Below are 27818 nucleotides of genomic sequence, written 5' to 3' on the forward strand. Positions count from 1 at the left end.
CGAACTAGGGTCCTGAAGATCCAGAGGACTGATGAGGTCAATAAAACAGCTGAGTTGGACCGAACTAGGGTCCAGGTCCAGGTCCAGGTAACTTGATGCCTGGCCCGTCCAACTAGCCCCACAATCCATTTAATTCGGAATTTCGAACACTTAATTTGTTTATTTTTTATTTGATCTTCGGTTCAATTTTCTAATCTATAAACAATTATACTATTAATGATTATTTTAAAATATTCATTTTTATCTATACCATTTCTTTAGTAAACATTGTGTGTTTAATATATATTTTTAAATAAAAACCCAACAAAAGTAATATATGATTTTGAGTTGGAATCAGGAAGGAATGTAGTTTTGGTATTTTTAAGATTTCATTCATAATGTTGATTTGTCGGGTCAACCTGATGTGAAAAATAATGCTTATGATATAAATAATAATATTTTTTCATGAATTTGATCGAATATGATATATGTCGATATCACAAGAACTTCTCTCTTAATTGAAAATAATTTGATCAGATTTAAACTTTAAAATATAATTTAAATACTATGTCCTTTTTTTCAATATATTTTATCTTTATTATATTAAATGTAAAATATTATTAGAAAGATATGTCATTTTTTTCTACAAAAATGAAAGATGTTATATAAAATATAATTCTTCCTCTATTAAAATGAAAATTTATAAATTGAACCAAAAAATTTCAGTTTTATTCTAAATAACCCCGTTTATTTACACCCATTTTCAAACACACCTATATTACCCGACCCGCGTGTTCTATTTCCTGTCTTTCCCCTGTAAACCCTAATAAAACCCGTGCCCCTCCGTCTCGCACTTCGTCTCCACGTAGAATCCAGCCATGGTGAAGAAAAGCAAAAGTACTCATATTTGATTGTCCGTTCATGTGTAGTAGCAGATTTTATTTTTTTCTCTGTACTCATATTTGTGTGTTGGAATTTTCTCTAGAGAGCAAGAGCAAGAGGGTGTCTCTGAAGAAGAAGTACAAGGTTATTCGGAAAGTAAAGGAGCATCACAAGAAGAAGGCTAAGGAAGCAAAGAAATTGGGATTCAATAAGAAATCCAAAGTTGAGAAGGATCCGGGCATCCCCAATGACTGGCCCTTTAAGGAACAGGAGCTCAAGGCGCTCGAGGCACGCCGCCAGCGTGCCTTGCAGGAGCTAGAGGATAAGAAATCCGCTCGCAAGGAGAGGGTAATTCGATTATGCTCTTAGTTTATTATTCTATTGCGCATTCTATTTGATTGATGGCTCATGTTTACTACATTTGCGATTACTTCATGATGTTCTTTTTGGGTTTCAGATTTGTTATTTGATGTTTTGTGTTCACAAACCAATTCAGGTTCCAGTTATATTACCTGATGTTTTTAGCTCCAAACAATATTTTCTTGCACCATCCATTATCTGGGAAATCATGACTTTGGTATCAGATAATTTAAAAGGTTTTTTCATTTGGATTTTGACTCTGCCATCCAAACCTTTTTTCTTAATTTTTTAGGCTCAAAAGAGAAAATTGGGGCTCTTGGAGGATGAGGAAATGAAAGGAGAAGAGATTTCTGGTGGTGAGGAGTTAGTCGCTGAGAATTCCATCCGAGCTTCGAAAACTCGGGGTTTGGGTATGTGAGAGATTTTTGGTGTTCTGATGTTTTGGTTTGATGTATTTGTTTTTTAAAAAAATTCTCTACTTTGTTCCAGACAACTCAGAGAAATCATTTTATAAGGAGTTGGTAAAAGTTATCGAAGCTTCTGATGTAATTTTGGAGGTCCTTGATGCCCGAGATCCCCTTGGTACACGTTGTGTTGACATGGAAAACATGGTGATGAAATCAGGGCCTGATAAACGTCTTGTTTTGCTCCTCAATAAAATTGGTATACTTGCTCATCTGCATTTCTTTTCTGACTTTATGGTCCTAAGTTTGGAGACAAGTGTTAAAGTCTGTGCTGGCCCTAAAACACTTTTTTCTGGTGAATGAATATATCAGCTTGTAATGCTGGCAAGTTGTGATCTTTTTGAAAGATATTGTGTTTGTAATTAATTCAATGGAATTTATGCTTATTTCCATTAGTTTTAAATGCTTCTGACTTCATAGAGATCATTCACGTAGGTACTTTCTGTGCACATCATTCAGGGTTTGCAGAGAACTCGTCAAAATATGTTACCTTGACACTTTTCTCATGTTTCAGATCTTGTTCCTCGTGAAGCTGCTGAAAAGTGGCTCAACTATCTTAGAGAGGAATTACCAACAGTTGCCTTTAAATGCAGCACCCAAGAACAGAAATCAAACCTGGGTTGGAAATCTACTCGAAAGGCTGGGAAGGCTGGGAAATCTGGGAAGGCAAGCAATATCCTGCAAACAAGTGACTGTCTGGGGGCTGAAACTCTCATAAAATTGCTGAAAAATTATTCTAGAAGCCATGATGTAAGTATTGGTGGAAATTTAATATGAGTCCTACTCGATAACTTTGGTGTATATGCATGGAATTCATTTTCTTTTCCTCTTTTTCATACTTTTTTATTGTATATGGTACTTTTTCTCTTAAAAGTGCATAGTAACGTCATTCATCTATTTAGTTTGTTGTGGGAAATTAATTTTCAAGTTTTTCTGCAGATAAAAAAATCTATCACGGTGGGGGTTATTGGCCTTCCCAATGTAGGTAAAAGTAGCCTAATCAATAGCCTGAGAAGATCTCAGGTTGCAAATGTTGGTGCCACCCCTGGCTTGACGAGATCTATGCAAGAAGTTCAGCTGGATAAAAATGTTAAATTATTGGATTGTCCCGGGGTTGTCATGCTAAAATCATCTGAAACTGATGCATCCATTGCTCTTCGTAATTGCAAGAGAATTGAAAAATTAGATGATCCAATTGGTCCTGGTGAGTTCTTGTTTTTAAGATTCTCCACTGATCTTGATTTCATAATTGAGTATTTATTTTATTCCTGGGTATTAACTTTACAGTTAAGGAAATCCTCAAGCTTTGCCCAGATAAAATATTAGTGACATTGTATAAGATTCCTGGGTTTAGTTCTGTTGACGATTTCCTTCAGATAGTTGCTACAGTCCGGGGAAAGCTAAAAAAAGGTGGTATTGTAGATGTTGAATCTGCTGCAAGGATTGTTTTGCATGACTGGAATGTAGGTATGACTGCTCATCTCTATGAACTTCATCAAAAGAACATGTATTATTGCATGGGAGGCGAATCTAGATGGGCTGGCAGGAGTGGTTACAATCCCCACCCCCTCCCCCCATCCCAACAAAAAATTCTATAGGCTTATATTATTACTCATTATTTTCCTAGTTTCTAAAATTTTTCTGTTTTAGTTTTGTGGACTTGCACAAAATTCCGTGCCCTAGCACTAAGCTACACTTATTTTTAGCATGAAGGAGTGAGTTTGGAGAACTTCTGCGTTTTTTGCTGATTTGAAAATTGGAAAAAAGTGCTGAAAACTTAAGTCGACAGTGAATGCAAACAAAATAGCTTTGCCTTTTTAGACACAGTGCAAGCGGGGGTTAAAATAACATGATTTTTATTTGTGAATCTCCCCGTAGGTAAAATTCCATATTACACCATGCCTCCCATTCGGAATGTAGAGGAGCCTTCTGAGGCTAAAATCGTCTCACAACTTGGGAAAGAGTTCAATGTGGATGAAGTTTATGGTGGTGAATCTTCGTTTATCGGCAGTTTGAAATCTGTGAATGATTTCAACCCAGTTGAAGTTCCATCAAATCTTCCCATTAAGTTCAGCATGATGATTGTTGAGGTTAGTGATTTTTCCACATGTTGTATCCTTTTTCAGGAATTCAGTCTCTTACATGCTCTCTTAGATTTCCACACTATTGATAAGTCTAAGTAAATTTGGTTGAGTATGTTTATGCAGCATGATGAACAACCACCAGCTTCAACTCAGAACAACGTCGAGGATGAGTCCATGGAATCTAACGAAAAGGGTGATATCCCAGAGAAAGAAAAACATGCAAATAGAAAACAAAACAAGAAGTTGTATTCCGAGGAGGGCATGCTAAACACGAAGTTGAAAAAAGCAGAGAAGAAAAGATTGAAAAAGGATAGTCGACCATCTACCATGGAACATGGTATGGATGATGATTATGATTTTGGGGTTGATTATATGAGAACAGAAACTGCCACGGATGTCGCCTATGATGGTTCCGCAGCTAGCAGTAAGAATCGGTTTGAAGTGCCTTCTGGGGTTGAATTGGATACCGAGTAACTGAGGAGTGCTACAGCAGGTATTTATGTCATCAAATGAGTCCCAGGTTTTTAATTGAATTGGTTCAATATGTTGTGAATCCTAAGATTTTGGCTTGTGGAATTAAATTAGTGTCATTTACTGGTTATCAGTATTTTTTGTTCTCTCTTACAAGAAAATTTTGTAATATTGTATTTATTATTCCGAATTCTGAAATGGTAGCATTATTAATTCATTATTATTTTTAATATTTATTTATAACTAAAATTAAATTTTTTTATTGATTTTATTTATTATTATAAATATTTATTATCAAATATTTCAAAAAATATAAATATAAATATATATATGTATGTATAAGGTTGTGAAAAATGAGAATGGGTGTTCATGTTTTTGAGAATAAGTATTTTCATTAGAATAGATAGATGTTCTCATTCCAAAAACTGTTATCAAATAAAAAAAGACAAAAATTTGTGTGAGATGGTCTCACGAGTCGTATTTTGTGATATATATCTTTTATTTTGATCATTTATGAAAAAGTAATTATTTTTATGTTAAAAGTATTATTTTTTATTGTGAATTCTTGTAAATAATGAAATGATTCTTATATCATTCAATCCTATCAAACATGCAGCCGTTACAAATCGATTAAAAGTACAAACTACCCTCTTATTTTATTTACTTATTTCATTGAAGACGATATTATAAAAAATACGAACGCTTGATCAAATACAAGACAGTACAAGAATATCCCCATCAAAGTATAAACGACTACTCGTTTAGTTCTCTAAAGACTAGGGATCTTCGTTACCTGGCTTTGGAATAATACTCGGAAATCGGCCTGCTGATCGTTTAACCACGTCTTCAGATGCATCAATAGCCGAGGATGCAGTCGCAGTACGTCGTATACGGCTGAGGATGTAGTCGCTGTCACGTCGCCAATGGTAGAGGATGCAGTCGCTGTAACATTATCCATGGCAGAGGATAAAGCTGTGGATGCATTCGATGCAACATCATCGACGGCTGATATGCCTCCTTCAATGGACTTGGAAACTAACTCTATGCCATCCTCTTCTTCACGCATAGCTTTCTCCCTAGCTCGGCTAACTCTTTCCAGCACATCCTCCTGCAGATACTTCTTCAATGTTAGGATTGATTCAAATCTACTAGCCATTAATCGAAATTGCAAGTTTGCAACCAAGCATATAAAGCCACTCATCATATATATGTCCGAACCTAATTATCAAATCGAACCCGTCACAGAAAACACATTTATTTGCAGAGATGGATCGTGGGCACCTGGAATTCTTGCGCCTCCTTCAGAAAATCAGTGGGATCGGAGGATTTTCGTTGCGATACGAGGTAGCCGTGAACATGGTGAGTAGCAGGACTGTGGTGTTAGTTTCCCAACTCCCCTCATCTTCATTCTTCTTCACTTTTCGCGGTGTAACAGTAAGAATAGTAGATCGGGGAATTCGGATTCAGAAAGGAAATTCAAAGAGAGCTGGATTACGAGCAGTAGCCGATCTCTATGGGTTGTCGTTGGAGTATTAGCGGGGAACTGGCAAGTAATTGATTGTTATTAAAATAGTAAATTGTAGCCGATCTCATGGGTTGTCGTTGGAGTACTATATTGGATAATATAAATAATATTAATATTAATATATATACACATACATACACGTACACACTGAAGCTGATCGGCATTATCGTTCCGTACCTAACTCAAACTTCAGATACAGTGAAGAGAAAAGGTTCATTGAATCGAGAAAATTGATATAATTGTAAGTATCATCAAACCTTCAAAAACTATTATGATATATGTTTTTTTATCAACTAATGGAAAAATAATATTTTTTATCATAAATATTCAGGGATATTAATCTATGAGATTTATTTTTATAATATAAGAACCATGATCAACTAAATTAACCGCTATATATATCGACTAGATGAATCAGATCCAATTTCAAATCACGGAATTTCAAATCACGAGCAATAACAATAATAGCCGAAACATCTACCGAAAAGCTAGAAAAAATGGTAATGCATGTTAGGAAAGAGTAAGTGGAGTGAAAATTTTGATCAATTTAAGTCTAACCTAAAAGTAACAAATTATATGAAATGTTTTTTTTTAAAAAAAATATAAAATTAAGCACGTTTTCTTTTCCCGAATTCATCGACACAATCACTGAAAGTGAACAATTAGAGAATTTATTATCTACCAATATGTGTTTTTCAAAAAGAAGAAGAATTGGTGAGGTGGTCGAAGCATTGAAAATTATGGATTACCATTTCGAAGACACTTTTTTAGTTAGTTTGATATGTTCTCAACGACTTGTTAATTTCATTCAGATATTATTATTATCATAATTTCCATTTACTCTAAAAAATCATTTTCCAAATCATGCCCGTACAAATTTCATATTTGAGTCTTTTTTTTTTTTACTGAGATAAATGGAGTTCCAATTTCCAAACTACACATTATTAATATATTGTACTTTATCAAACTCTTAGGTATAATCATATTTAAATATATTTTTTATAAGAAAAATCTCACTAACGTGATGTACTTAAAACTAGGTAAAAATCTGTGTGAGACGATATATCACAAGTCGTATTTTGTAAGACAGATCTTTTATTTAGGGTCATCTATGAAAAAATATTATTTTTATACTAAGAGTATTATTTTTTTTGTGAATATCGATAAGATTAATCCACCTAACACATAAAACTTTATGAGATCATCTAACTACATACATGCTGTTTAAACTATTAACTGTACATGAGGAGATGTCATTGTCCCGGCAATGTCACGCTTCCTCCGCCTAATTCCTTATCCCTCTCTCTCTCTCTCTCTCTAGACTTTCCCATATAAATCCATATAACTTATTCGGTCACACTTCTCTCTTCATTTTTCGTTAGAACATTCAAAAACAGATTCATACTCACATATTCAGAGGTTCGGTCTAGGGTTTTTCACCGGAGAGAGGAGGGGGAATGGGGCAGCACTCGTTGATCTACAGTTTTGTGGCGCGTGGAACGGTAATCCTGGCGGAGTACACTGAGTTCACGGGGAATTTCACCGGAATCGCGGCGCAGTGTTTACAGAAACTTCCAGCCACCAATAATAAGTTTACGTACAACTGCGATGGACACACCTTCAATTATCTCGTCGAGGATGGATTCAGTAAGGCGGCGCCGTGTCTGATCTATTTGTTTCCATGTTTGTTTTGTTTATTGGATATGATTGGCTGGTTGTTAATTCTTTTTTTGCGTGCTCGTTTTGGTTATTCTCCGATTCGCTTGATTTTTAGATTTTAGGGGTTGTTTCGTGGTCCTTCGGTGTGACTTACCCTTTAGTATCTTAGAACCTTTTTGCTACAGGTTCTGGATCGGCTGTTAAAATTTTTGAAGTGCGATTTCGTTTGAATGGGTGACTCCAATTTTTAGCGAAATTGGTAACAACTAGTGAAAACGACTTTGTGAGAGACAAGGGCCCTCACTCGGTAGAAATCTACAATTGCCTTGACGGAATTTTTAAGTCATCAGTTCAATAGTATGGAGAGTGATGAGTTGTTTTATTGTCTATTCTTTCACTTTATGTCAAGTCGCTTATTTGTCCCATTTATAGATATTAATACTCTTTAATATCTATAGGTATTTAAAATACTGTTATCTCATGTTGTACACCATGATGTAGATCTGTTGGGGTTCTGATGTGTTTGTACGTGACCCTTTTTATCTGCGCTAATATCTGTGATTTTATGTTACATGGACTGAATTCACCTTTAAATAGAGTCTCTTGTGCAATAAAGCAATCGTAAGTTTGTTCCTTTGTGACCTTGAAGTTATGTGAATAGCCTTCTGTTTTTCAGAGACGATATCTCACTGTTCCTGGACCTCACAAGGCTTTTCCACTCTTCACACCCTCGCTTTAATTCAGTCTTAAGTTTCATATTCCTATATAGACCAGGTTGCTGTCTGCTTCAACATAATGGACACCTACAGTAGTGGTGACCACCCATGTAGTTTCCAGTTTTAACTTCATTCATCTAGTATTGTGTTTTCGAAAATGAAATTCATCAAAGATTTTCTTGGTATTGATTGTTTGATTTATCAGGAACCTTGTACACGTGTATCGGTCGGTTGCTGTATGATGTATATGATACACGACTGATACACCTATGTTGCTTTTGATTTCTAATTTACTTTATTTTCATACTTCTTTTGATGGATAAAAAATAACTATTGTTGGGAAACAGCTTATTGTGTCGTGGCTGTTGGATCTGCTGGAAGACAGATTCCGATTGCATTTCTTGAGCGAGTGAAGGAGGATTTCACCAAGAAATATGCAGGAGGGAAGGCTGCAACAGCTGTTGCCAACAGCCTGAATAAAGAGTTTGGGTAATATTCTCTTTTAATGACAATTTTCTTTGCCTTTCTATGCCCATTAGATTAATTCTTATGTCATCAAAACTTAGACCCAAAATGAAGGAGCAAATGCAGTATTGTGTGGATCATCCAGAGGAGATTAGCAAGCTTGCAAAGGTGAAAGCTCAGGTTTCAGAAGTTAAAGGGGTGATGATGGAAAACATTGAAAAGGTGACAATTTAAAGATCACAGATTGCTAATATGTGATGAGATAATTAGGATGCATTTGGTTTCTGATGAAATGTGTGACATTTAACCCTGAGATTTCTTTCTATGCAGGTTCTTGACCGTGGAGAGAAAATTGAACTTCTGGTTGATAAAACTGAAAATCTTCGTTCTCAGGTTTGTAAAGTCCTGTTAGACATTGTATATTATCTTAAGTTCTGAAAATTGGATCTCTTGCTGTTACATGTTGATTTGAATGCCATATCTGCGTAATTTTATATGGATTTGGAGTCCGATAGTTTGAATTCATCTGAGGTTATGCCTCTATTGCAGTCTTGTAGAAATCATATGAATCTATCAACTCTGCTCGTGATATACATGTAGGAATTGATATTACGTGTTTAGATTTGCAAAAATTTCTGAAGCAGAATTGCTGCTTATAGAACTTTATGGATTATTAAAAAATAATTTAAACTACTTTAATGGTCTCAATTTTGGATTTGTGTCTGTAAATTGATTTGTGGTACCACTGTGGTTGGTTTTATTGGATTGGATATTTAAATACCAGTTGATATGTTGAGGATCCTACTGACATCTGGCCTTCAATGCAGTTTATAGCTCTATTCTGTTTTTTTGGGCTACTTCATACTTTTTCCACCTTGTCCGTGACTTTCTCCCGTGGGATTCTTTCAATTTTTTTATTATTGCTACACCGTGGAGTCTCCTTTTATTATGTCATTTGCTTTCTCGTATGTAGCTTTATAATGTGGTTTTACAGTAGACTGGATATTCATGAGCCGTCAATCTCCCGTCACAGGCACAAGATTTCAGGACACAAGGAACCAAGATGAGGAGAAAGATGTGGTTGCAAAACATGAAGATAAAGCTAATTGTTCTTGGCATTATCATCGCCCTGATCCTTATCATTGTTTTGTCGGTCTGTGGTGGATTCAAATGTCATTAGCCTGTGTTTGGTAAGCCGGTCATTCACGCTGCCACATTTGCATTATCAGTTTCACTTGAAATTTTGGTGATACATCACGCTATTCATGTCTGTATGATCTGTATCTTGTGTGACAATTGTTGTATAGTTTTGTATTTCCAAATCCTCTTAAAATGCCAGTTTGAAGTGTCATTATTGATGTTTCTAGGAAACTTGAGATGTTTTTGTTGTTACTCGTTTCTCAATTTAAACCTTCTCCTCTGACAATCTTATATCAGTTATAGATAAATTACTTGTTGATAGATGATTAAGATCCTGTCAAAATAGATTTGTGATCAAGACTATTATAGTAATCTTAGTCATGAATAATATAGCTCTGAGTATTTCTGGGAACTCTTATATCTCCAGCACAAATGTTTTTACCTTTTGGATGTCCTCAAGAAACAACTTTTAAATTTGTATGGATGCCCGTGAAAATAGCATGACGTGATTTTGTTTTGATAATCTAAACAGATTTATGATATAAGATCTAAGACCTATAAATGATAATGATTTTTTTTTTTTAAGAATATTGATCTAAGACTTCAAATTTGTCAATATTCCTAAAAACTATTGATATTCGATCAAAGATTAGACAATATTTCTGGGAAATTATTGATCTTAAATTAAAGATCATCAATATTCATGAAAGATATCGATTTCAGATCTAATATCCGACAAAATTCCTGAAGAGAATTGATATTAAATCTACTATGCGTCAATATTTGTAAAGAATGTTGATTTATTATCTGCCAATATTATCGAAAAATATTGACCAATGATATTATATTTGTTAACGTTCTTGACAAATATGTATTTTAAATATTCAGGAAAAATATTGATGTAATATCTTAATATTTATCAATATTTTTTGAGAATGTATATTTAAGTTTTATGATTTGTCGATATTGTGGAAAAATATTCATTTAATGTGAATTTAAAATATATTGATTTTTTGTGGGGTAAATATATTGATATTTACATGTACTATTATGCTGTAATCCCAAAGAAGCAACTTATTAGTAAATATTTAATTTTGTAATATATCAATCAATACTCCTGAAATAGTACAAATTTTAAGTTTATATTTCTGAAGTAATTTAATATTGTATTTTTTTGATTTTGATGTTCTTAAAGTTGCACAAACTCTATTTTTATTGATATTTTAGGAGAATATCATGTTAATCCTTTTGAAGAAGTCTCGTATATAATACCGATTTTAATCTAAATTTAATATTTGTCAATACTCCGGATAAATATTGACAGAAGATCAAAGATTTCTAAATATTTTTGAATAATTTTAATATAAGAATTCTTAATATTCCAGATAAAAAAAATTTGTCATATAATTCTCGAATTCATTTATTTATTGAAAAAATTACAATCGAAATTGACAATCATATGTTGTAAACATATATATGTTATGGAAATTTAGATATTAAAAATCCTAAAACCGATAACATTTTTTTAACCAATTGGACAAATGCTTAACCATTTTTTAAAATTGAAATCTTTAAAAAGAATTTATTCTCTTTTCTAATCTTTATTTTTTTATGTTGTATTTCATTTTTTCATGTAGGTCTTATTAGAAATATACTAAAATAACTCTGGACCGGACAGAATTAAGAATATTCGTGAAAATCAACAGATTAGTCGACAACTTCATTATATTAACAAACTATAATTTCATAATTTCGTTCTGGACGCTTGTAATTAATTTGTCAAGTGACATTAATTTATTCCTTCAATGACCACCTCTGAAGATGTAATGGAACGAAACAGTACAATTTTATGTGTCCTCGAACATAACTGATAGATTTACATGAAATTTTTGGACATTTGTATCCGAATTCGGTCACTGAAGATTAATCTTAAGGCATCACAATAAAATCTATATCATACTTGACGTATTGTTTAATAAAAGGATGAAACAATTTAAAAAATGATGGCAGTAAAAATTGGTTGCTTGCCTTTGCTTTTTGGCTCTGTAAAACGAGTATACGTCTGCAACAAAGCTTGCCCACATACAGATAGCTATAAACATATCAGCTGCTAACAACCCTATGTAACAAGCCACAATCTCATGAAATAGAAAGCCAACTTTGAACACCGGAACAAACGAAGCCAAGCCAAACCATACCAAGCATTTTCCATAAGCAAAGAAGAAAACCCTCCCAACTATACTTGGTAACCACCGCTTCTTGGGTGGTTACCCATCCTTCCACTTCCACGGCCACGGCCACGGCCTCTGCCACCTCCACTTCCACCTCTCCCTCTTAAGTATCCCCCACCTAATAATAAAAGGAAATTCTTGAGATGAAAACCACAAGCAATAAATATATTAATATTAGCAATAAAAGCATATTTGAGAAAACATGTGACCCTAGATACGAAAAAAACACCGAATCTCCAAGGAAATCAATAGCAGAAATATTTCTAAATTCTGATAGGATAAACACAGACCATTATAACTCCAACCACCACGTCCACTGCCACGGCCCCAATTAGGATATCCACCATTATCTGTGAAGAAGAAATACTCCATGAGACACCAAATATACACAAAAAAAAAAAAAAAACATGGGCAGATACACTAGATAAATAGCCAGGATAACCAGGTTGCTAGAACTAGATGATATCAGGAGGAAGGGTATAAATACCTTGGTAGTTTCCATATCCACCTCTAGTCCAACCTCCCCCCCTCCCTCTGCCGCGACCTCTTCCTCGTCCATAATTATCTAAAACTATAAACATCAAATTTATGCTTACTGTCAAATATAGCAAAGACTATAATATCGAATTTCAGTCACTTCCCTACCTCTGTAATCGGTGTTGTACACTGCATGTGCTTGTCTTGGAGGTGGTGGTTGTGGCTGATAGATATAATACGGTTTAGTTTGATTTACATGCAATGGAGCTTGATACCTAGATCAAACAAACAAATTCAGAATACATTACAATGAGAAAAGGAACATAACAGAGTTTGGTTGCCAACAACCTCACTAACGAAGCCGACAAACAAGAAGAAGACGCAAAATAATGCTTGAAGTTTAGAATGACAAGAACAAATGTCAATAAATCAATAAAAGATAGTCATAGCACCTCATGTGCCTCAGATAAAGAGGTTGTCAAATTAGTCATGCCTGCGTTTCTTCCTCAACGGGCATTTACACAAAAATAACTAAATGTGATCGTGAAAATTACCCAGGAGAATTCTTGTTAAGCTCCTTCGAAGAAAGGGTGATTGAAATCATTGAGACATGACGTGTCTGCTCCACACTGTATGAGACATCCAACAGATGAGCATAGCAGTATAGCACACACATCAATAAGAAGAATTCATAATGCTAGAGCAAAATCAGAAGGCCAAAAACACAAACTCACGTTTCAAGGCCCTCTTCAATGGGTTCAAAAGTATCAGTTATGCTCAATGAACTGATGGCAGTGTCCTGATGGAGTCTAGGAATCCTTCTCTGTTTCAAACAAGAAAGGAAAGGATTGATTCCTCGGCATGGTATTGAAAACGGGAAACAATAGCACTGTAAAAAATGAGCATAACAACCTTAATGATCTCTGCAATAGCTACTGTCTTGCTTATGGCTTGACCCATTGCTTTCAAGACAATCTCCTTCACTCGTCTCTCCTGAGAAATGGATGAATAATGCAATTACTAAACAGAAAATCTTAGGCAACTGATGTATTATTTGCAGTCAACAATACTTGGAATAAAAAAGAGGCCCTTGATTGTGCACAGAGTAATAACTATTTGCACTCAGGTAGCTGAACACTTATTCCAGAGTAATGAAAAAAATGGTGTGGAATATGAACTGTTGTTGATTAAAGGTGGGAGTAACAGTATCCAGATTATAATAAGCGCCGCGTATGAACAAGTTATTACAAACTTGCAAACACATGAGCTTCAAAATCTGAGCTAAACTGGTTGGCCACCGGATGTGAACATGTAAACGTCAAACTTATATCATAAAACCAACGGAAACAACGAAACAGACACCAAAAACAAAATCAAAACAAAAACCAGTCTCACCAGGAAAAATCATAACAAATATACGGTTCATGTAACTATTCCACAAAGTTTCAACACTCTAAATTTCGAATCCCAAGTCTCAGCAGTGGAGCAAAAATGCACACAAAATGCCAAAAAGATGAACGGAAAAGCCACAACAAAACAAATGCTAGAAGACTCAACACATAACTTTTGTTTAAAAAAAAAAGACAAGAATAAAACAAAAGAAAATCGGAATAAGAACAAATCAAAATGGGAAAATGATACCTGTAGTAGGGAAGTGGCATAGCTGATGTAATTACGAACCAAACCCTGAGAAGTAATTCGAATCTCATTCTCATTGACGGGAGATTGAGGCTTCGGCTTCTCCACCTTGTGGTATCTATCCATTTGCTTTACGTTGGCGAAAACAGAAACCCTAAAAACCCTAGATTGTTGGAGATTTAATAACTGCCAGTATATTTTATAGCCGATCCAAAGAGTACAAGGATTACATTTCTTTGTTTGGGCTTTTGATGACACCCGCCTTTTCTTCACTCTCATTTAATATTCTTTATTTGAATTAAGTTTTTTGCATTTTTTTAAGTATTGATTAAAAATAAATCATATAATTTTTATAAATTAAAAAATATAGGTAAAAATAACATTATCAATACTTTTGAATTTATAAAAAAAAGTAGGATACATTATTACTTTTTTATTAATTATTAAAACACTAGATGTCATTTTAGAATTAATGTCAAATTTTACTTTATCTTAATTTTAAATATGGATAAAATATTCAAACTCTTCATTCTATGAATCTTTTCATTTTTCCCGTCAAAATTTCTGACTGAAAAAGTATTAACTAAATTGCATTAAAATCTTCCTTATTACGGGCAGCACAAAGAACATTTTGTCGCATATAAATGAACTTAATATTTGTACAAGTTTATAATTTTGATGATCTATAATATAATGACAAAAACTTGTGTGAGACGGTCTCACGGATCGTATTTTGTGAGACATGTGTCTTATTTGGGTCATCCATGAAAAAAAATTACTTTTTATGCTAAGAGTATTACTTTTTATTGTGAACATCGGTAAGGTTGATCCGTCTCACATATGAAAATTCGTGAGACCGTCTCACAAGAGACATACTCTAATATAATTTATAAACATTAATTTTTACAACATTTTTGGCCTTCCGCTCCGTGTAAAATGTGCTGTGATGAAACATTGTTATTTGTAAAGAATTCACCGATTCTGGAAAACCTGGAGTCCTTCTCCATTAAGTAGAGAATTTTTTTTGGCTAAACTATTCTATTTTCCAAATCCATAAGAAATCATGGGTCTCAACATCGATTTTCAGGTGAGATATCTTCATTAAACAGATCAACTTAAAAATTTACATTAATTTCCCCCTAGAACAAGATCACGAATTCATTCTCAAATCAAACATTTTATGTGGCATCGATCGTTTCAAAATCCATACAAAATAGAGGCAAAAACTTAAGCATCTGGGATTTGGTGCAAAGTTCCTTCAATCTTCAGACAACTATTCACGACTCCAATTTTCACAACTCCAGTACCACAACTGTCCAGAATCGAACATAAACATTAGAAAAAATGTCCAAAAAGTCAATAATTGATGTTGGAGGAGAAAGGATTTTTGTGCAACAGAGGAAAATCAAGATTCGAAAAAATATAGGACGGGAGGAATCATATTTTCCAGGTTATGCAGATATCTTGTTAATGTGCAACTATGTAGAAAAGAGCCTTACATTCAGAATCAGTGGTGATCCAATTTCCTCTACCAGAACGACCTCTAGCATGTGAAGGAGTAGAGTTCACAGAAGCTGCTGCACTTGCAAATACTTGATCATTGATTCTCATCGGATAAGTCACTGAAATTGCCCCCGAAAACGTCAAATAAGCAGAGGAAGCAGTTGAGCAACTCTCCGTATCCCATCTAAAACTGATCTTTGGGGACTGATTGCTAAGTTGATCATAATCTGGCATTGTCTTTAAAGCCGGTTTGTTCCGAAGATGCATCGCCTGTAAGATCATGTAATTGTTCCTCCAGTTAATGTCAAATATCAACCTGTGACTCTACGCAAATTTGAATTTAAGAAAACAACCTCCGTTTGTTAAAATATATAGCATCGTCCAATATTTAGTCAAAGAAGCCATAAATAAAAAAGAAAAAGACAAAAAATTGATCGAAGTCGCTATTCAAACTGTCCCTTGTATGTGACAAGCAGAATATACCTTTCTACCAATATATTTTCCTCCCTTTTCAGCCTTAGCAGCAGCAGCAGCCCGTTTCAGCAACTCCTTCATCCTTGAAATGGCCTTGGTTCTTCCGCCACTGGCCTTTTCGTTCGTGCATCCGTTGCTGCATTGATCCTTACAGTTTGCTGCAAATGACTGGGTTATATCTGTAATGGGCAAGATCTTACTCCCTACATAAGTTGTAGGAGAATCTGCCATGTGTGAAACGCCTAATCCTCTTGCTATTTCTTCGGATTTCATCTTCATGGAATGGACATAATTCTGCCTTCTGCGAAAGCTTGCAAGTCTTTTTAGTTGTACAGTATGGTAAGACCAAGTCTTTTGGATGTTTTTTCCCCGAAAGAAGTAGGAAACATTTAAGTTCTTGCAGCACAACTTGATCGGTTCCACTCGCTTCAATTGCCTTTGTTTAAGCATGCGTTCTTTATGCAGAAGTATTGAACCAAAATTTTTTTTTTCTGCAATGAGACCAAAAAACTTTGAATTTCATGGTTTGAATGTATACTGCATGGATCTTGAGCTCGACCTACATTATTTCTTTGAACTCGACTTATTTACACCATGTAAGAATCGACACTAGAAAGGGTTATCTTCTTACCTTGAAGACTTTTTTTCTTGACAAAGGGACTAAAAGTTGGCACTTTGGGAGACTCTGAGGCAATGTTGGGGAGCCAATGAAGAATCTGCCACATTTAAAAACAACAAGAAAAATGGTATTATTGCACTTTTGATTTCATATTGAATAAAATCACAAAGCTAGCTCACCTGCATGTTATGTTGGTAATATTTTATTGAATTGAAATGATGGATGGGGTGTGTGACATAATTATTCTTTGTAAAATGGGCAGAACAGAAGAAATCTATCTCTGCTGTCTGTATATACCAAAGATTCTTGAAATTTTGGCTATTTCTTATGTAAAATTTGGAATATTTTCATATGGGAAAGTCTATAAATCTCGGGCTGAATTTAAGAAGATGTGAGACAACTAAGGTCTGAGTGAGGGATGGTTGTCTTGTGAAACGGATTCGTTTTATAGGCAATTTGTTTTGCAGTCAACATCAAATTCATAAATTCTATTTGAGGGAATGTTATCCTTTCATTAATCGGAGCAAATAACACAAACTTGTCTATTTCCCAAGAATGACTCGTTCAAATCTTAATATAAAATAAAAAAAATCTTAAAGCACCCGATAAACTATTTTAAAAACATTAAATATCCCAAGATATTTTTACATGATGTGATGTACACCACGAAAAAATAATACCCCATTCACAAAATAATTAATTTAGAAAGACATAATATTAGTACGGTGTATCAAGCCGAAATAGCTCGGTTTGAGACACAATGGTGTCTAAATAAATATGATGTGGTATGAAAAGACCGAAAATGGGCTATATCATCTCCCCTTTAGTGGTCCAAATGAACACTTTTTTAAAAGTGAAACTACATGTACAGAACGGTCTGGTTCGTTAAAAACCAGACACTATATCAAATAAGCGTGAATCATAAAACATTGATTGTTTTAACATTATTGAATCATCAAGTTTTAAAATATAGATTTATATATTGAGAATCATTTATTCATCCAACATTTGACTCGAATTCTACGTGTTAATACTAAAGTCAGTGAAATTTTATTTAGTTTAGCATCATATTTATTTGAGATTATTAACCCAATCACCATATTTCATTTGCCCAGAAGCTGGCTAGCATAGAAAAACATAGCTAGCTTGTAAGAAAGCAATGCGGAGCGACAATTTATGAAGATAGAAGACATCATGAAAGTGAACAAAGGTCAACGTTCCTTCTTGGGGATACATGCATCGTGTACGCTTTAAACAACGGCCGACATACATTCTCTGCATCATAAATTAAATACACAGGTCTCCATCTTGAGTTGGCAAGATTAAGACCAAGGTAAAACAAAAAATTATTTTTGTTTCAACTTGGTTGAACATATAATTTACCTAACACCGTCGAAAAATAATTTTTACATGATCATACGTTTATCAATATTATAGTAAAAGTTATAATTATAACAATGATTTCAACTCAAACATTTCAAATCATATAGTGATCTATTTATGATTTCGAAAATTCGAGAAGTTGATTCATGAATACACTCATGATGTAATGCTTCAATCAGAATGAATGTTTTTATTTTTTTTATATATATCGTCAATGGTTTTGATTGTATCTATTCACAAATATTCATATTTTTGCACTATACCATCAATATATCGATGTATTTTGTAACAAACGTTATCATACACCATCTCGATATAAGTTTTTACACGAATCAATTATGAGAGATATTATCTTCTTTATTTTCATCTTGTTATTTTCTTGAAAAATAATCTAACTCTATTATTTCATCTGTTTTTATTTCTAGGCAGGAGAGTCATTAAAATAAGCTAGATTCATTGAGTCGTTCGCCCCGCGCAACCAAATAAGTAGGTTATGTTAGACATTTTCCAGGTGTTCGAATTAAAGGACATTCGGCCTAATATAATTAAAAACGGGTTAATCCAAATAAGCAGTTATCCTCTCCCTAGCCCAATATTTGCCGATCCAATTAGTCCAAAAGCCCAATAAAAAAATGCTCATATGCTTCTCTGTTTCAGACGGATTGGAAGTGGAGCAATGGAATTTTTGCTACCAACATTCGGCCGGAAAAGGGAAGTGGATTCCATGATCAGAGACACCATAGACAAAGTCCTCGTCCTCCGCTTCGGCCGCTCCTCCGACGCCGTCTGCCTCCAGCTCGACGACGTCGTATCCCCTCCACCCTACTAATTTCAAGAGAAAATGGTAGTTTTCTTAAAAAAAAAAAATTGTATTTGATTTCTTTGTATTCCATTGTGATCTGCAGCTGTATAAATCAGCTAGAGACGTGTCGAGATTCGCGACGGTGGCGTTGGTGGATGTTGATTCAGAGGAGATTCAAGTTTACGTCAAGTATTTCGACGTCACTTTTATACCTTCTACGATTTTCTTCTTCAATGCTCACCACATGAAGATAGATTCAGGGTATGCGATGCTTTCTTTATGCACCATGTGTTGTCTTTAATTGCTTTGTATTGTTGTTTGGAGAAACGGAAAGGAACGCCTTCAATTCCTATTTCAGAATATGTTATTTTTTTGATCGGATTTTTTAGTCAATGCTCAATTTCTGAGCCCTATTCTCCCAAAAGTTCCGATCATGGAATGGAAGTTGGCACAATACCCTACAAGTCATTTCACGGATAAGTATGCCCTGAATTAGCATACAAGGTGCAACCCTGTACAGAGATGAAGTATTAGCCTTGTAACAGCCCAATAATTTTGTATTGGACACCAAAGTCTTGAAACAACCACCTAAGGTGGGTACTCGACAAGGAAAGTTTAGATATAAGTAAATAATACCATATTGATGAGGTTTTGCCGCTGATACCATAGCTCAAAAGTTTTAGTTTGAAATCATAGAACATTGCGTGATCAATGATTTTATGTTTTAGTTAGGTAGAAAGCAGAGGTTAGACAAAAAAAATGTTATTTGTTTTTAAATTTGAATGTGTTTCTACTATCATGTTGACATACAATGTTCTTCATTCCATTGGGACATAAAAGAATTAGGAGTGTATTGGTAATTTTTTTCTGAAAATATAAACGTCATTCTGAACAACATCAAATTATTTTACCAGTGTTTACACCACTAGTTTTCAGCTGACCCCGAATCTACTGAAAATTCCGTAGAGAAACTTCCGTAAATTGTTTGTCTTCATTCTTTAGTTTACCTTTTTCTTTCGTGATTTATATTGATATCCAAGATTACATTGAAAGTAATATGAATTAGAGCTGTACAGTTATAAGGTTGTCCTATGCTTTCTCTTTAAGCCGGACTTGTAGTCTTTAGTTTATCATGATTTGAATCCTATGCTTTCTCTTTAATCGGGACTTGTAGTCTGTAGTTTTATCATGATTTGAATCCTGAAGTTGGATTCCAAATTTTTTCTTCCGTAACTTCTGCAGAAGTGCTGATCACACTAAATGGGTTGGTTCATTTCGGACAAAACAAGACTTCATTGATGTTGTCGAGGTATTCCACTATTCCTCTAATGGATAATTTTATTGATTTTAAGAGATTTCTTGATGCTTTAAATACGCATTTTCTCATTGCAGCAACAGTAGACTACCACTTTTTATCTCATTTTTCGTTTTTATGATCATTGTGAGGTAGTTTGTTGGGAATTATAATGTTGCTGTTGTTACCTTATCCGGTTCGAGAAAATATGCCTAGGGTGTTTGGGTGTATAATGTTAATGCTTGCTCTATCTGATTGCTGCAGGCTGTATTTAGAGGGGCCATGAAGGGCAAGCTTATCGTTAGCTGTCCACTGCCTCCAGAAGGAATACCAAAGTTTCAGTTGCTCTACAAAGATGTGTAGAAGGTAATTTTGTGTAACCTAATATTCTTATATAGGTATGTAGTGTCCGCAAAACTATACAGATGTTTAAAACGAGAGTTGATGGATGCCGATTTCGTTAGAAATTTGAGAGAGAAGGCATGATATGGATAATGGATCATGGATTTTCTTATAGGATTTATAACATAGAAATGAAGGCCACTTGGTTACCTACCTATTTGATTAAAAGTATGATAATGATATTATTGCTAAAACCACCAGTCATGAGCTTCTTCTTTTGGTAGAAGTTGTATCTAACACTAGCTATTTTTGTAGGGATATTTTTCCATAAAATAAGAAATAAAGAAAAATATATGACACAATATACTCAATAATTTATAGATAAGACATTTTCGATTAATATGCGCATTTGTTACGTATGGTTAATTTATTTAACTTAATTCAAGAGTTTTAACTGCTTATTTTGGATTAATCATCTTTTACCCAATCGAATCTCACTTAACCCTCTTGAATTATGGTAAATAAATATTTACAATATACTGTAATTAGCACGATGGTAACAAGGGAATTAATTGCCTGTTCAAAAGCATCATTTAAAATTAATGTGAACTGTGAAGTTACGTCTATTTTTCGGGTTTATATGGCATATCAAATAATTTCAACTTAAATCATATTTTACTTTTATGAATATATATTTGATTACTATATTACGACCGTAATGAAAGCTTCACAAATCCGAAAATAGACTAAATTTTTTCCAAGGTAAAAATAGGCTAATTTTTTACTTAAAATAAAAGGTGAAATAAATATGAATACTCTAATTTTATTTTTCATGGTTGGTCATTCCAATAATATGTAACCGTCATTTTCCCTGGTGGGTGTTGTATTCTCTAATTTATTATATTTTTTTAAAAAAATATAACAATAAAACAAGCTGCAATGTCCGCTGTTTGGATTATCGATTGTTGCGGTAAATAATGTATTTAAAGGGAAGCTTATGAAATACAACAAAATAACCCAAAAACAAAAAAAAGAAGAATAGATGATAAAATAATTTTTATTATTAATTTTTTAATATTGCTATTTATAACATTAGATTATTCTTAATTTCTTTATCATCAATAATCATAATTTAATTGATTATTTATTATTTGTATAAATTTAAAATAGTTCTATATATTTTATTAAAATTTTAACAATTATTTTTAAAATAAAATAAAAATAATAATAAAAGGAGGGGCCGCGGGGTCTTGTCCACATTGAATTCCTACGCGCTGACCCGCGCGTTGATTTTCGTTTTCTTCCTACAAGAAGTTCTCCGGACAGATTCGAAAGGTTCGAGCAGATTCTTTTAGCCCACTCTTTTGGAACGTGGCTCATCACCATATCCACATTATACGCACTTTCACCACCACTGTGTGCTCATCTATAAAATATACGTAGTTGGTTTCTGTAGATCTCTCCAAAAGTCGAAGTTCGGCGGAGCGGATGTCGAACGAGGAGGGAGCTAACACTGCTTCTAGTGCAGTTGATGTTTCCATTCACTCCAAGGAAGATGCTCCGGAGAGTATTTCTGCTCCAGTTGATACAGCGGCCTCAGCTCCACCGCTTTCCAATGGCAGCAGCGACTCTTCAGGTGAATTAGGGTTTTGTCTATTTTAGAATTGAGTGAATGGATAGTGAGAGAGAGGACGGTTAAGTTCGGTGAGGCTGCGTGATGGGAATTGCTTTTAATTAATGCTTGTAGGGAGCAGAGGGGCGAGTTTTTTTCGAGTGAATACTGTGCCTCCGGAAATTCTGAATTCTGATAAATTAGATGCTCCTTCGGGGTTGGAAAGATCGAAAACTGAGAAGCATCTTCCTAACACTGAGAAGCAGCGACGGAATAATATACTCGCCGAAGAGGCTGCACAAATATTTGATGACCGAATATCTGTACAACAGAAGGTAAGGATTCTTTTTACAGTGTTGCAACTTGCTTTTGCATTTGTTCTCCCGTACTTAATTTCCGAGTTTTACGTGAGTCTGCATCGTCCTGTATATTTATAGATACTTTATTCTAGTTTGGAAATTAATTTTACAAGTTTTGGTGCTGTTTATCTTGCGAGTTTTATGGCATTTGAAATGTTATATGCCAAATGTTCATGAAGTGTTATAGGGTAAAAATGTTTACATTCTGGAAGATGAATCTATGTGAAATGGTATTTCAAAATGATTTGCTTATGCCTATTGAAGCCTCGCATAAAAGGCTTGGTTGATATATGTGTTGAAGCGGTTGGCTGCTAACTTCAATTGACCCTTTGGTGAACTTAGTGTTTTTTTGTGAAGTAATTTAATATGATTGCGTGCCTGAGATCTTGGTTAAAATAGTTAAACGCACAGTTTTAATTGTTAAATTGAGGATAAGCATGGGGCTTTTGTTAAATATTTAAAGCAATGCAGCTCAAATTGTTGAACAGAATTGCTACTGTCAAAGATGATGGAACTGTAGAATTTGAAGTTCCTGGAGACGTTGAACCTCAAGCCCTTGGTGTTGGCTCTGGAAAAACATTTGGTGAAGTTGATGAAGAGCCGCTGGATGATTCAGACCTTCAGTATATTCCTCCTATGCAAATTGTGATGCTTATTGTTGGAACTCGTGGAGATGTACAGCCATTTGTTGCTATTGGAAAGCAACTGCAGGTATATAACTATGTCAGTGTAGATTTTTTTCGTGGCTTCAGGAATGCGGTTAGACAACCTTTTTTTTTTAAATTTTTGCGTCCTTTATTAAGTTGCGTATGATTATGATGGGTTGCAGGATTATGGACATCGTGTTAGATTGGCTACTCATTCTAATTTCAAAGAGTTTGTACTGACTTCTGGGCTGGAATTCTATCCCCTTGGTGGGGATCCAAAAGTTCTTGCTGGATGTATGTTTCTAGTTCTTATATTTTTCTTGTTATTTATGAATGTTTGGCAGGAAAGCTTGAATGTCTATATATGTTTAATGATTTTATCCAATGAACACAGATCCGAGCATCTTGGTGCTTATATACTTTTATCCATTGGTAACTCACCTTTTCTAGATAAAACTCCTTGCGTAGTGCTAACATAATATGTTTGGGGTATTTTAGAAACTTCGAAATTTTGAGCATTTCTTACTAGCTTTGAAAATTGAAAATAACCTCTGAAGTTATACCAATGAGTAATCCGTATGCTGTCTTTACAAAAAATTATAGAAGTCATAGACATCAAACCTGCATGACGTATAGAATCAACTTCAGTGGTATACATGAAGTAGAGTTACAAAACCTTAAGTCTTATGATGGGTGAATTTAAGGGCTTTTCAATCATCTCCATTTAGTCCCTTTTTCGTATGATTTCTTTTGTCAGTCCTATATGTACATGCGAACAATGAAAGGTTGCATTCGCCAGCAATGGTTTTTGGGGCAGTATTGTTTCATCGCAAAGTCGTTTGAGATGTATTTGCCATCTAGTTACGAGAACTTCAATTGTTCGGCTGAGCCATGATCCTCTTGCCTAATATCTCTACTGAAAATTATGGCTGACAACTAGATTGCACAATGGTACTTCCTGAAAAACTGTCGCCTTCAAATGTTTGAAAGTTTAACCTGATAAAATAGTATGAATTTAAAATTTTGAAGACCTTTTTGCTCGATGTTGACATGCCATGAAACCATTTGACTTGTTTCTTTATCTGGGTATTAATTAAATGTTATAGTTGAGGTCATCATGATGTCATGGTGCAGAGAAGTCTACTTGAAAGTCATCATGATGTCATGATGCTGAGAAGTCTACTTGAAGGCATTATTCCTTATAACTAATTGCTTGAGTTGATCCTGAACTTGAGTTCTTTTCCTTGGCAAAGAACATGGATGAAGTTGCCATCTATAAATAAATCAAAGAATAACATAGAACTTCACATTTCTCTTCTCCAGATATGGTAAAAAACAAAGGGTTCTTGCCGTCCGGGCCTTCAGAAATACCTGTACAAAGAAATCAAATAAAGGAAATTATATATTCTCTACTAGCAGCATGCAAAGAGCCTGACATGGACTCTGGTATTCCTTTCAAAGCAGATGCAATGATTGCGAATCCTCCAGCATATGGTTAGATGTGTGACCCGTGCATTCTAATATTTAATTTGGATTTTGTGAAAATCTGCTTTTAAAAGATGCCTATCTACTAACCTCTAGATTTCTGCAGGGCACACACATGTCGCAGAGGCACTGAAAATTCCTCTTCATATATTTTTCACAATGCCATGGACGTAAGCTCTTATTTAGATTTGCTTGAGCGGTTTTTAATTCCTTTTGGTTTATTAAGAGATGAAAGTTTGTTGCAATGTTAAAGGTTTTCTACTTTTTATTATTTGTCTTAACGTCTTTCTAAAGGACAGTTTCTTTTCCTGCCAGGCCAACCAGTGAATTCCCCCATCCTTTGTCTCGTGTTAAGCAGCCAGCTGGATATAGAGTGGGTTTGAAGAATACTATTGATTTATATTGCTTGCAAATTTGTCGTTAAAAAGTACTTGCCGTTATATTTGCATCATTTTTATAATTTTTTCTTGATGAACTTTACAGTTATCGTATCAGATAGTTGACTCGTTGATATGGCTAGGAATAAGAGACATGATAAATGACGTTAGGAAAAAAAAGCTGAGGCTACGCCCTGTCACTTATTTGAGCGGTTCACAAGGATCCGAGGCAGATATTCCGCATGGCTATATATGGAGTCCTCACCTTGTTCCAAAACCAAAAGGTGATAATTTCTCTGAATTGTCTTTACACGAAGAATCAAATGCTATTTCCTTGTGAAATCTTCTGTGTCATATTTAAATTATTAAGTTAGTTGGTTGTTATTGTCGTGATATCTGTTACAGTTGTAAGAACCATTGCTTGTTTATGTTTGCAAGATTGATTATTGAGCTTTATGTGCATGCATCTTTTCTTTCAGATTGGGGCCCTAAGGTTGATGTGGTTGGATTTTGCTTCCTTGATCTTGCGACAAATTTTGAACCGCCTGAGGCACTTGTAAACTGGCTTAAATCTGGCCCAAAGCCTATTTATATTGGATTTGGCAGCCTGGTGAGTATCCCTTGGGTTCCATAGCCGGATGGTACAGTTTTTTCACTATCTTTTGTGTGAGTACTTGGTACTTTTTCTTGGTGATATAAAACTTATCTTGGTTTTTGGGTTTGAATATTTTTTGACGTAATTGGTAGTTTTTCTTTTGTGATACTGGTGGCCAAGCTACAGTTTATTGGCATACATGTATTTAAGTAAATCATGGATCACCAATTTTGATCATTGGATAGGGTTTTTCTGTACACCGAAAATCCAATGATGGACATGAAATTATTGGTGGAAATTACACTTGAGAGAAATTGTTTATAAATTTGTATGTGCAAGTACAAGTACGGGAATCTATTAGTTCATGCAATTTGACATAATTTTTTCTTTCCTCCCAAGGGAAAGGCATTTTTTGTTGTGTTGGAAAATATATTTTCCTGTTTCCCTAATAAGCTCATGTATGTTTTTGTTTTCCTTTTTCCTTCCCGAACACCCTCTCCCACCACCAACTATATACTTGTCGTGTAACTTTCCCTTGGGTTTTCACTCTCTATCTTCTCTAACTTAGCTTCTCTCTTCTTTCCCAAAAAGGAGTCCTTATTTCATCTTTGACTTGTTTTTCCCCTAGCACAGCCTGTTCAAGAACCAGAGAAAATGACGAAAATAATTGTCGAAGCTTTAGAAATAACTAAACAAAGGGGTATTATCAATAAAGGCTGGGGTGGCCTTGGTAACTGTGAGTTCCCTTTTCCATTTTTTATCATCCTACTACTTACACATGATTTCTGCCGTTTGCTTTCCATATAAATCAAGCTCATTCAAAATCTTATGTTCTTCTTAGTGGCTGAAGAGAAGGACTTTGTATATTTGCTTGATAATTGCCCTCATGATTGGCTTTTCTTGCAATGCGCAGCCGTGGTAAGTGAATTTTTTTATGAGCATCTGGACATTTGTTACTCTTTTGTTACCAGGATTCTTTTATCCTACCCATCTGTTTTTTATCTCTATTTTTTGGCTCAGAGCCTCAGACTCGAGTAAAACTGAAATAGTATATTAGTAACCAAGTGTTATTAGTTGTCTTGTGCTATAGTTCTGAAGGGTAAAAGCAAATTGTTATACAGCATTTTCCAACTGAGCCGGTTGCTGATGTTTTTGTGTTTTGGATGGTAGTGTGTCATCATTATCCAGAACTCATAGTTCTGTGCGCATGCATGACATTGGATGAGACCCTAGTTTATTTTTAGTCTCATAATATCGTTGTTTTGCACTGATTTTAGGTGCACCATGGAGGTGCAGGAACAACGGCTGCTGGTCTTAAAGCTGCGGTAAATGTTATATTCTTGTTGTTTTGCTCACCCAGACTTTGTTCTTGACCATTTCATTATTTATTTGTTTGTTTGTTTTGCAATACAGTGTCCCACAACAATCATTCCTTTCTTTGGGGACCAACCTTTTTGGGGAGAAAGAGTTCATGCCAGAAAAGTTGGTCCTCCACCTATTCCAGTTGATGAATTTTCACTTCAAAAGCTTGTTGATGCAATCAATTTTATGCTAGATCCCAAGGTACTTGATCTGAGTTTTACTTTTATTTTATATTAATATGATATGTTTAGATCGAAAAGAGTTTGTCAGTTTCTTTTGTCCAGATTAAATGAAAATTGGAGTCACCAGTGGAAGGAATTTCCATTTCTAAGCAACTTTATATAAGAACCTCATTTCCAAAAGCAGTTAGCAAAAACTATCGGAAATGATATTTTTTGTAATTTGAATATGAACTGGATAGACTATGCGCAGGTCAAGGAGCAAGCAGTTGAGCTTGCGAAGGCCATGGAAAACGAAGATGGTGTCACTGGAGCTGTGAAAGCATTCTTCAAACACCTTCCACGCAAAAAAGTTGAGCCCGACCCAGAACACATGCCATCAAGTATCTTATCAATAAGGAGATGCTTCGGTTGTTCCTAGATTTTGAGCCAACAAGGTTTTCCGTCTCCCAATGTGTATGCTCTGTATTGGTAAATGGTTATAAGTGTTATTTCTAGAGATTGATATATTGTTGTTAATGGTACTTACTCCTAACTACAAAGTCCGAAATAGATTACTCTTTTAAGGTTCCAAGTGTTCATTTTCCTAAAGGTTCTTTATTCCCTAGTATCAGACTTCTTTTGTGTGAATAAAGTCAGTGACCATAGTTTCATTGTGTTCCAAATCTTGTTTTGCTCATCAAATCTTTTCGGT

The 27818-nt window shown here is 34.7% G+C and overlaps 6 protein-coding genes and 1 long non-coding RNA gene across 11 annotated transcripts; 4 read left to right on the forward strand and 3 right to left on the reverse strand.

The window, feature by feature from the left end:
* Positions 1–726: 726 nt before the first annotated feature.
* On the forward strand, positions 727–4383 carry LOC142522144 (guanine nucleotide-binding protein-like NSN1). 2 transcript variants are annotated; one of them, XM_075625299.1, is made up of 9 exons: positions 727–876; positions 965–1209; positions 1514–1631; positions 1711–1884; positions 2200–2435; positions 2625–2889; positions 2973–3152; positions 3564–3775; positions 3893–4383. In XM_075625299.1, the coding sequence occupies exons 1-9, from the start codon at positions 858–860 to the stop codon at positions 4241–4243; spliced, it is 1800 nt and encodes a 599-aa protein (XP_075481414.1). In that variant the 5' UTR covers positions 727–857; the 3' UTR covers positions 4244–4383. The 2 variants fall into 2 exon arrangements, with proteins under 2 accessions (XP_075481414.1, XP_075481423.1); XM_075625308.1 differs by having other exon boundaries at positions 1514–1625.
* Positions 4384–4889: 506 nt separating this feature from the next.
* LOC142537200 (uncharacterized) lies at positions 4890–5840 on the reverse strand. Of its 2 annotated transcripts, none has more exons than XR_012818493.1 (2): positions 5522–5840; positions 4890–5348 (listed from the first exon to the last, which is right to left on the reverse strand). It is a non-coding gene; the product is annotated as an uncharacterized LOC142537200 (long non-coding RNA). The 2 variants fall into 2 exon arrangements; XR_012818494.1 differs by having other exon boundaries at positions 5459–5840.
* Positions 5841–7047: 1207 nt separating this feature from the next.
* On the forward strand, positions 7048–10066 carry LOC142522161 (vesicle-associated membrane protein 721-like). Its single transcript, XM_075625311.1, has 5 exons — positions 7048–7412; positions 8488–8629; positions 8707–8827; positions 8936–8998; positions 9639–10066. The coding sequence occupies exons 1-5, from the start codon at positions 7223–7225 to the stop codon at positions 9783–9785; spliced, it is 663 nt and encodes a 220-aa protein (XP_075481426.1). The 5' UTR covers positions 7048–7222; the 3' UTR covers positions 9786–10066.
* Positions 10067–11569: 1503 nt separating this feature from the next.
* Positions 11570–14353, reverse strand: LOC142522169 (uncharacterized). 2 transcript variants are annotated; one of them, XM_075625332.1, is made up of 8 exons: positions 14095–14353; positions 13366–13446; positions 13188–13276; positions 13008–13082; positions 12622–12728; positions 12464–12541; positions 12267–12326; positions 11570–12094 (listed from the first exon to the last, which is right to left on the reverse strand). In XM_075625332.1, exons 1-8 carry the CDS (start codon positions 14215–14217, stop codon positions 11982–11984), a joined length of 726 nt encoding a protein of 241 aa, XP_075481447.1. In that variant the 5' UTR covers positions 14218–14353; the 3' UTR covers positions 11570–11981. The 2 variants fall into 2 exon arrangements, with proteins under 2 accessions (XP_075481447.1, XP_075481438.1); XM_075625323.1 differs by having other exon boundaries at positions 12464–12547.
* Positions 14354–15230: 877 nt separating this feature from the next.
* On the reverse strand, positions 15231–17100 carry LOC142537201 (uncharacterized). The gene is made up of 5 exons (XM_075642755.1): positions 16867–17100; positions 16700–16784; positions 16078–16559; positions 15591–15864; positions 15231–15403 (listed from the first exon to the last, which is right to left on the reverse strand). Exons 1-5 carry the CDS (start codon positions 16870–16872, stop codon positions 15384–15386), a joined length of 867 nt encoding a protein of 288 aa, XP_075498870.1. The 5' UTR covers positions 16873–17100; the 3' UTR covers positions 15231–15383.
* A 1593-nt stretch (positions 17101–18693) lies between these two features.
* On the forward strand, positions 18694–20768 carry LOC142537202 (uncharacterized). The gene is made up of 4 exons (XM_075642756.1): positions 18694–18878; positions 18976–19133; positions 20115–20181; positions 20431–20768. The coding sequence occupies exons 1-4, from the start codon at positions 18711–18713 to the stop codon at positions 20527–20529; spliced, it is 492 nt and encodes a 163-aa protein (XP_075498871.1). The 5' UTR covers positions 18694–18710; the 3' UTR covers positions 20530–20768.
* Positions 20769–21779: 1011 nt separating this feature from the next.
* Positions 21780–27698, forward strand: LOC142522180 (sterol 3-beta-glucosyltransferase UGT80A2-like). 2 transcript variants are annotated; one of them, XM_075625346.1, is made up of 14 exons: positions 21780–22144; positions 22256–22455; positions 22951–23190; positions 23309–23420; positions 24450–24620; positions 24718–24781; positions 24927–24984; positions 25095–25272; positions 25468–25598; positions 26217–26319; positions 26425–26501; positions 26861–26908; positions 26997–27146; positions 27378–27698. In XM_075625346.1, the coding sequence occupies exons 1-14, from the start codon at positions 21997–21999 to the stop codon at positions 27543–27545; spliced, it is 1848 nt and encodes a 615-aa protein (XP_075481461.1). In that variant the 5' UTR covers positions 21780–21996; the 3' UTR covers positions 27546–27698. The 2 variants fall into 2 exon arrangements, with proteins under 2 accessions (XP_075481461.1, XP_075481470.1); XM_075625355.1 differs by lacking the exon at positions 21780–22144 and having other exon boundaries at positions 22968–23190.
* The last annotated feature ends 120 nt before the right edge of the window (positions 27699–27818 follow it).

This window comes from Primulina tabacum, chromosome 2 (genome assembly GCF_025594145.1).
Source record: "Primulina tabacum isolate GXHZ01 chromosome 2, ASM2559414v2, whole genome shotgun sequence".
In the NCBI taxonomy this organism is placed as follows: domain Eukaryota; kingdom Viridiplantae; phylum Streptophyta; class Magnoliopsida; order Lamiales; family Gesneriaceae; genus Primulina; species Primulina tabacum.

Coding starts and splice junctions, on each gene's coding strand:
- LOC142522169 (XM_075625323.1), bottom strand. CDS start 14,217: ATGGATAGATACCACAAGGTGGAGAAGCCGAAGCCTCAATCTCCCGTC. Junction 13,083..13,187: donor ATTGAAGAGGGCCTTGAAAC/GTGAGTTTGTGT, acceptor TGTCTCATACAG/TGTGGAGCAGACACGTCATG. Junction 12,548..12,621: donor GTACAACACCGATTACAGAG/GTAGGGAAGTGA, acceptor TGATGTTTATAG/TTTTAGATAATTATGGACGA.
- LOC142522161 (XM_075625311.1), top strand. CDS start 7,223: ATGGGGCAGCACTCGTTGATCTACAGTTTTGTGGCGCGTGGAACGGTA. Junction 8,828..8,935: donor TGATGGAAAACATTGAAAAG/GTGACAATTTAA, acceptor CTTTCTATGCAG/GTTCTTGACCGTGGAGAGAA. Junction 8,999..9,638: donor CTGAAAATCTTCGTTCTCAG/GTTTGTAAAGTC, acceptor CTCCCGTCACAG/GCACAAGATTTCAGGACACA.
- LOC142537202 (XM_075642756.1), top strand. CDS start 18,711: ATGCTTCTCTGTTTCAGACGGATTGGAAGTGGAGCAATGGAATTTTTG. Junction 18,879..18,975: donor GCCTCCAGCTCGACGACGTC/GTATCCCCTCCA, acceptor TGTGATCTGCAG/CTGTATAAATCAGCTAGAGA. Junction 19,134..20,114: donor CACATGAAGATAGATTCAGG/GTATGCGATGCT, acceptor TAACTTCTGCAG/AAGTGCTGATCACACTAAAT.
- LOC142537201 (XM_075642755.1), bottom strand. Junction 15,865..16,077: donor GAAAATATATTGGTAGAAAG/GTATATTCTGCT, acceptor ATGATCTTACAG/GCGATGCATCTTCGGAACAA. Junction 15,404..15,590: donor GATCACCACTGATTCTGAAT/GTAAGGCTCTTT, acceptor GATTCTGGACAG/TTGTGGTACTGGAGTTGTGA.
- LOC142522180 (XM_075625346.1), top strand. CDS start 21,997: ATGTCGAACGAGGAGGGAGCTAACACTGCTTCTAGTGCAGTTGATGTT. Junction 25,599..26,216: donor ATATTGGATTTGGCAGCCTG/GTGAGTATCCCT, acceptor CCCCTAGCACAG/CCTGTTCAAGAACCAGAGAA. Junction 27,147..27,377: donor ATTTTATGCTAGATCCCAAG/GTACTTGATCTG, acceptor GACTATGCGCAG/GTCAAGGAGCAAGCAGTTGA.
- LOC142522144 (XM_075625299.1), top strand. Junction 1,210..1,513: donor AATCCGCTCGCAAGGAGAGG/GTAATTCGATTA, acceptor TTAATTTTTTAG/GCTCAAAAGAGAAAATTGGG. Junction 3,776..3,892: donor TCAGCATGATGATTGTTGAG/GTTAGTGATTTT, acceptor ATGTTTATGCAG/CATGATGAACAACCACCAGC.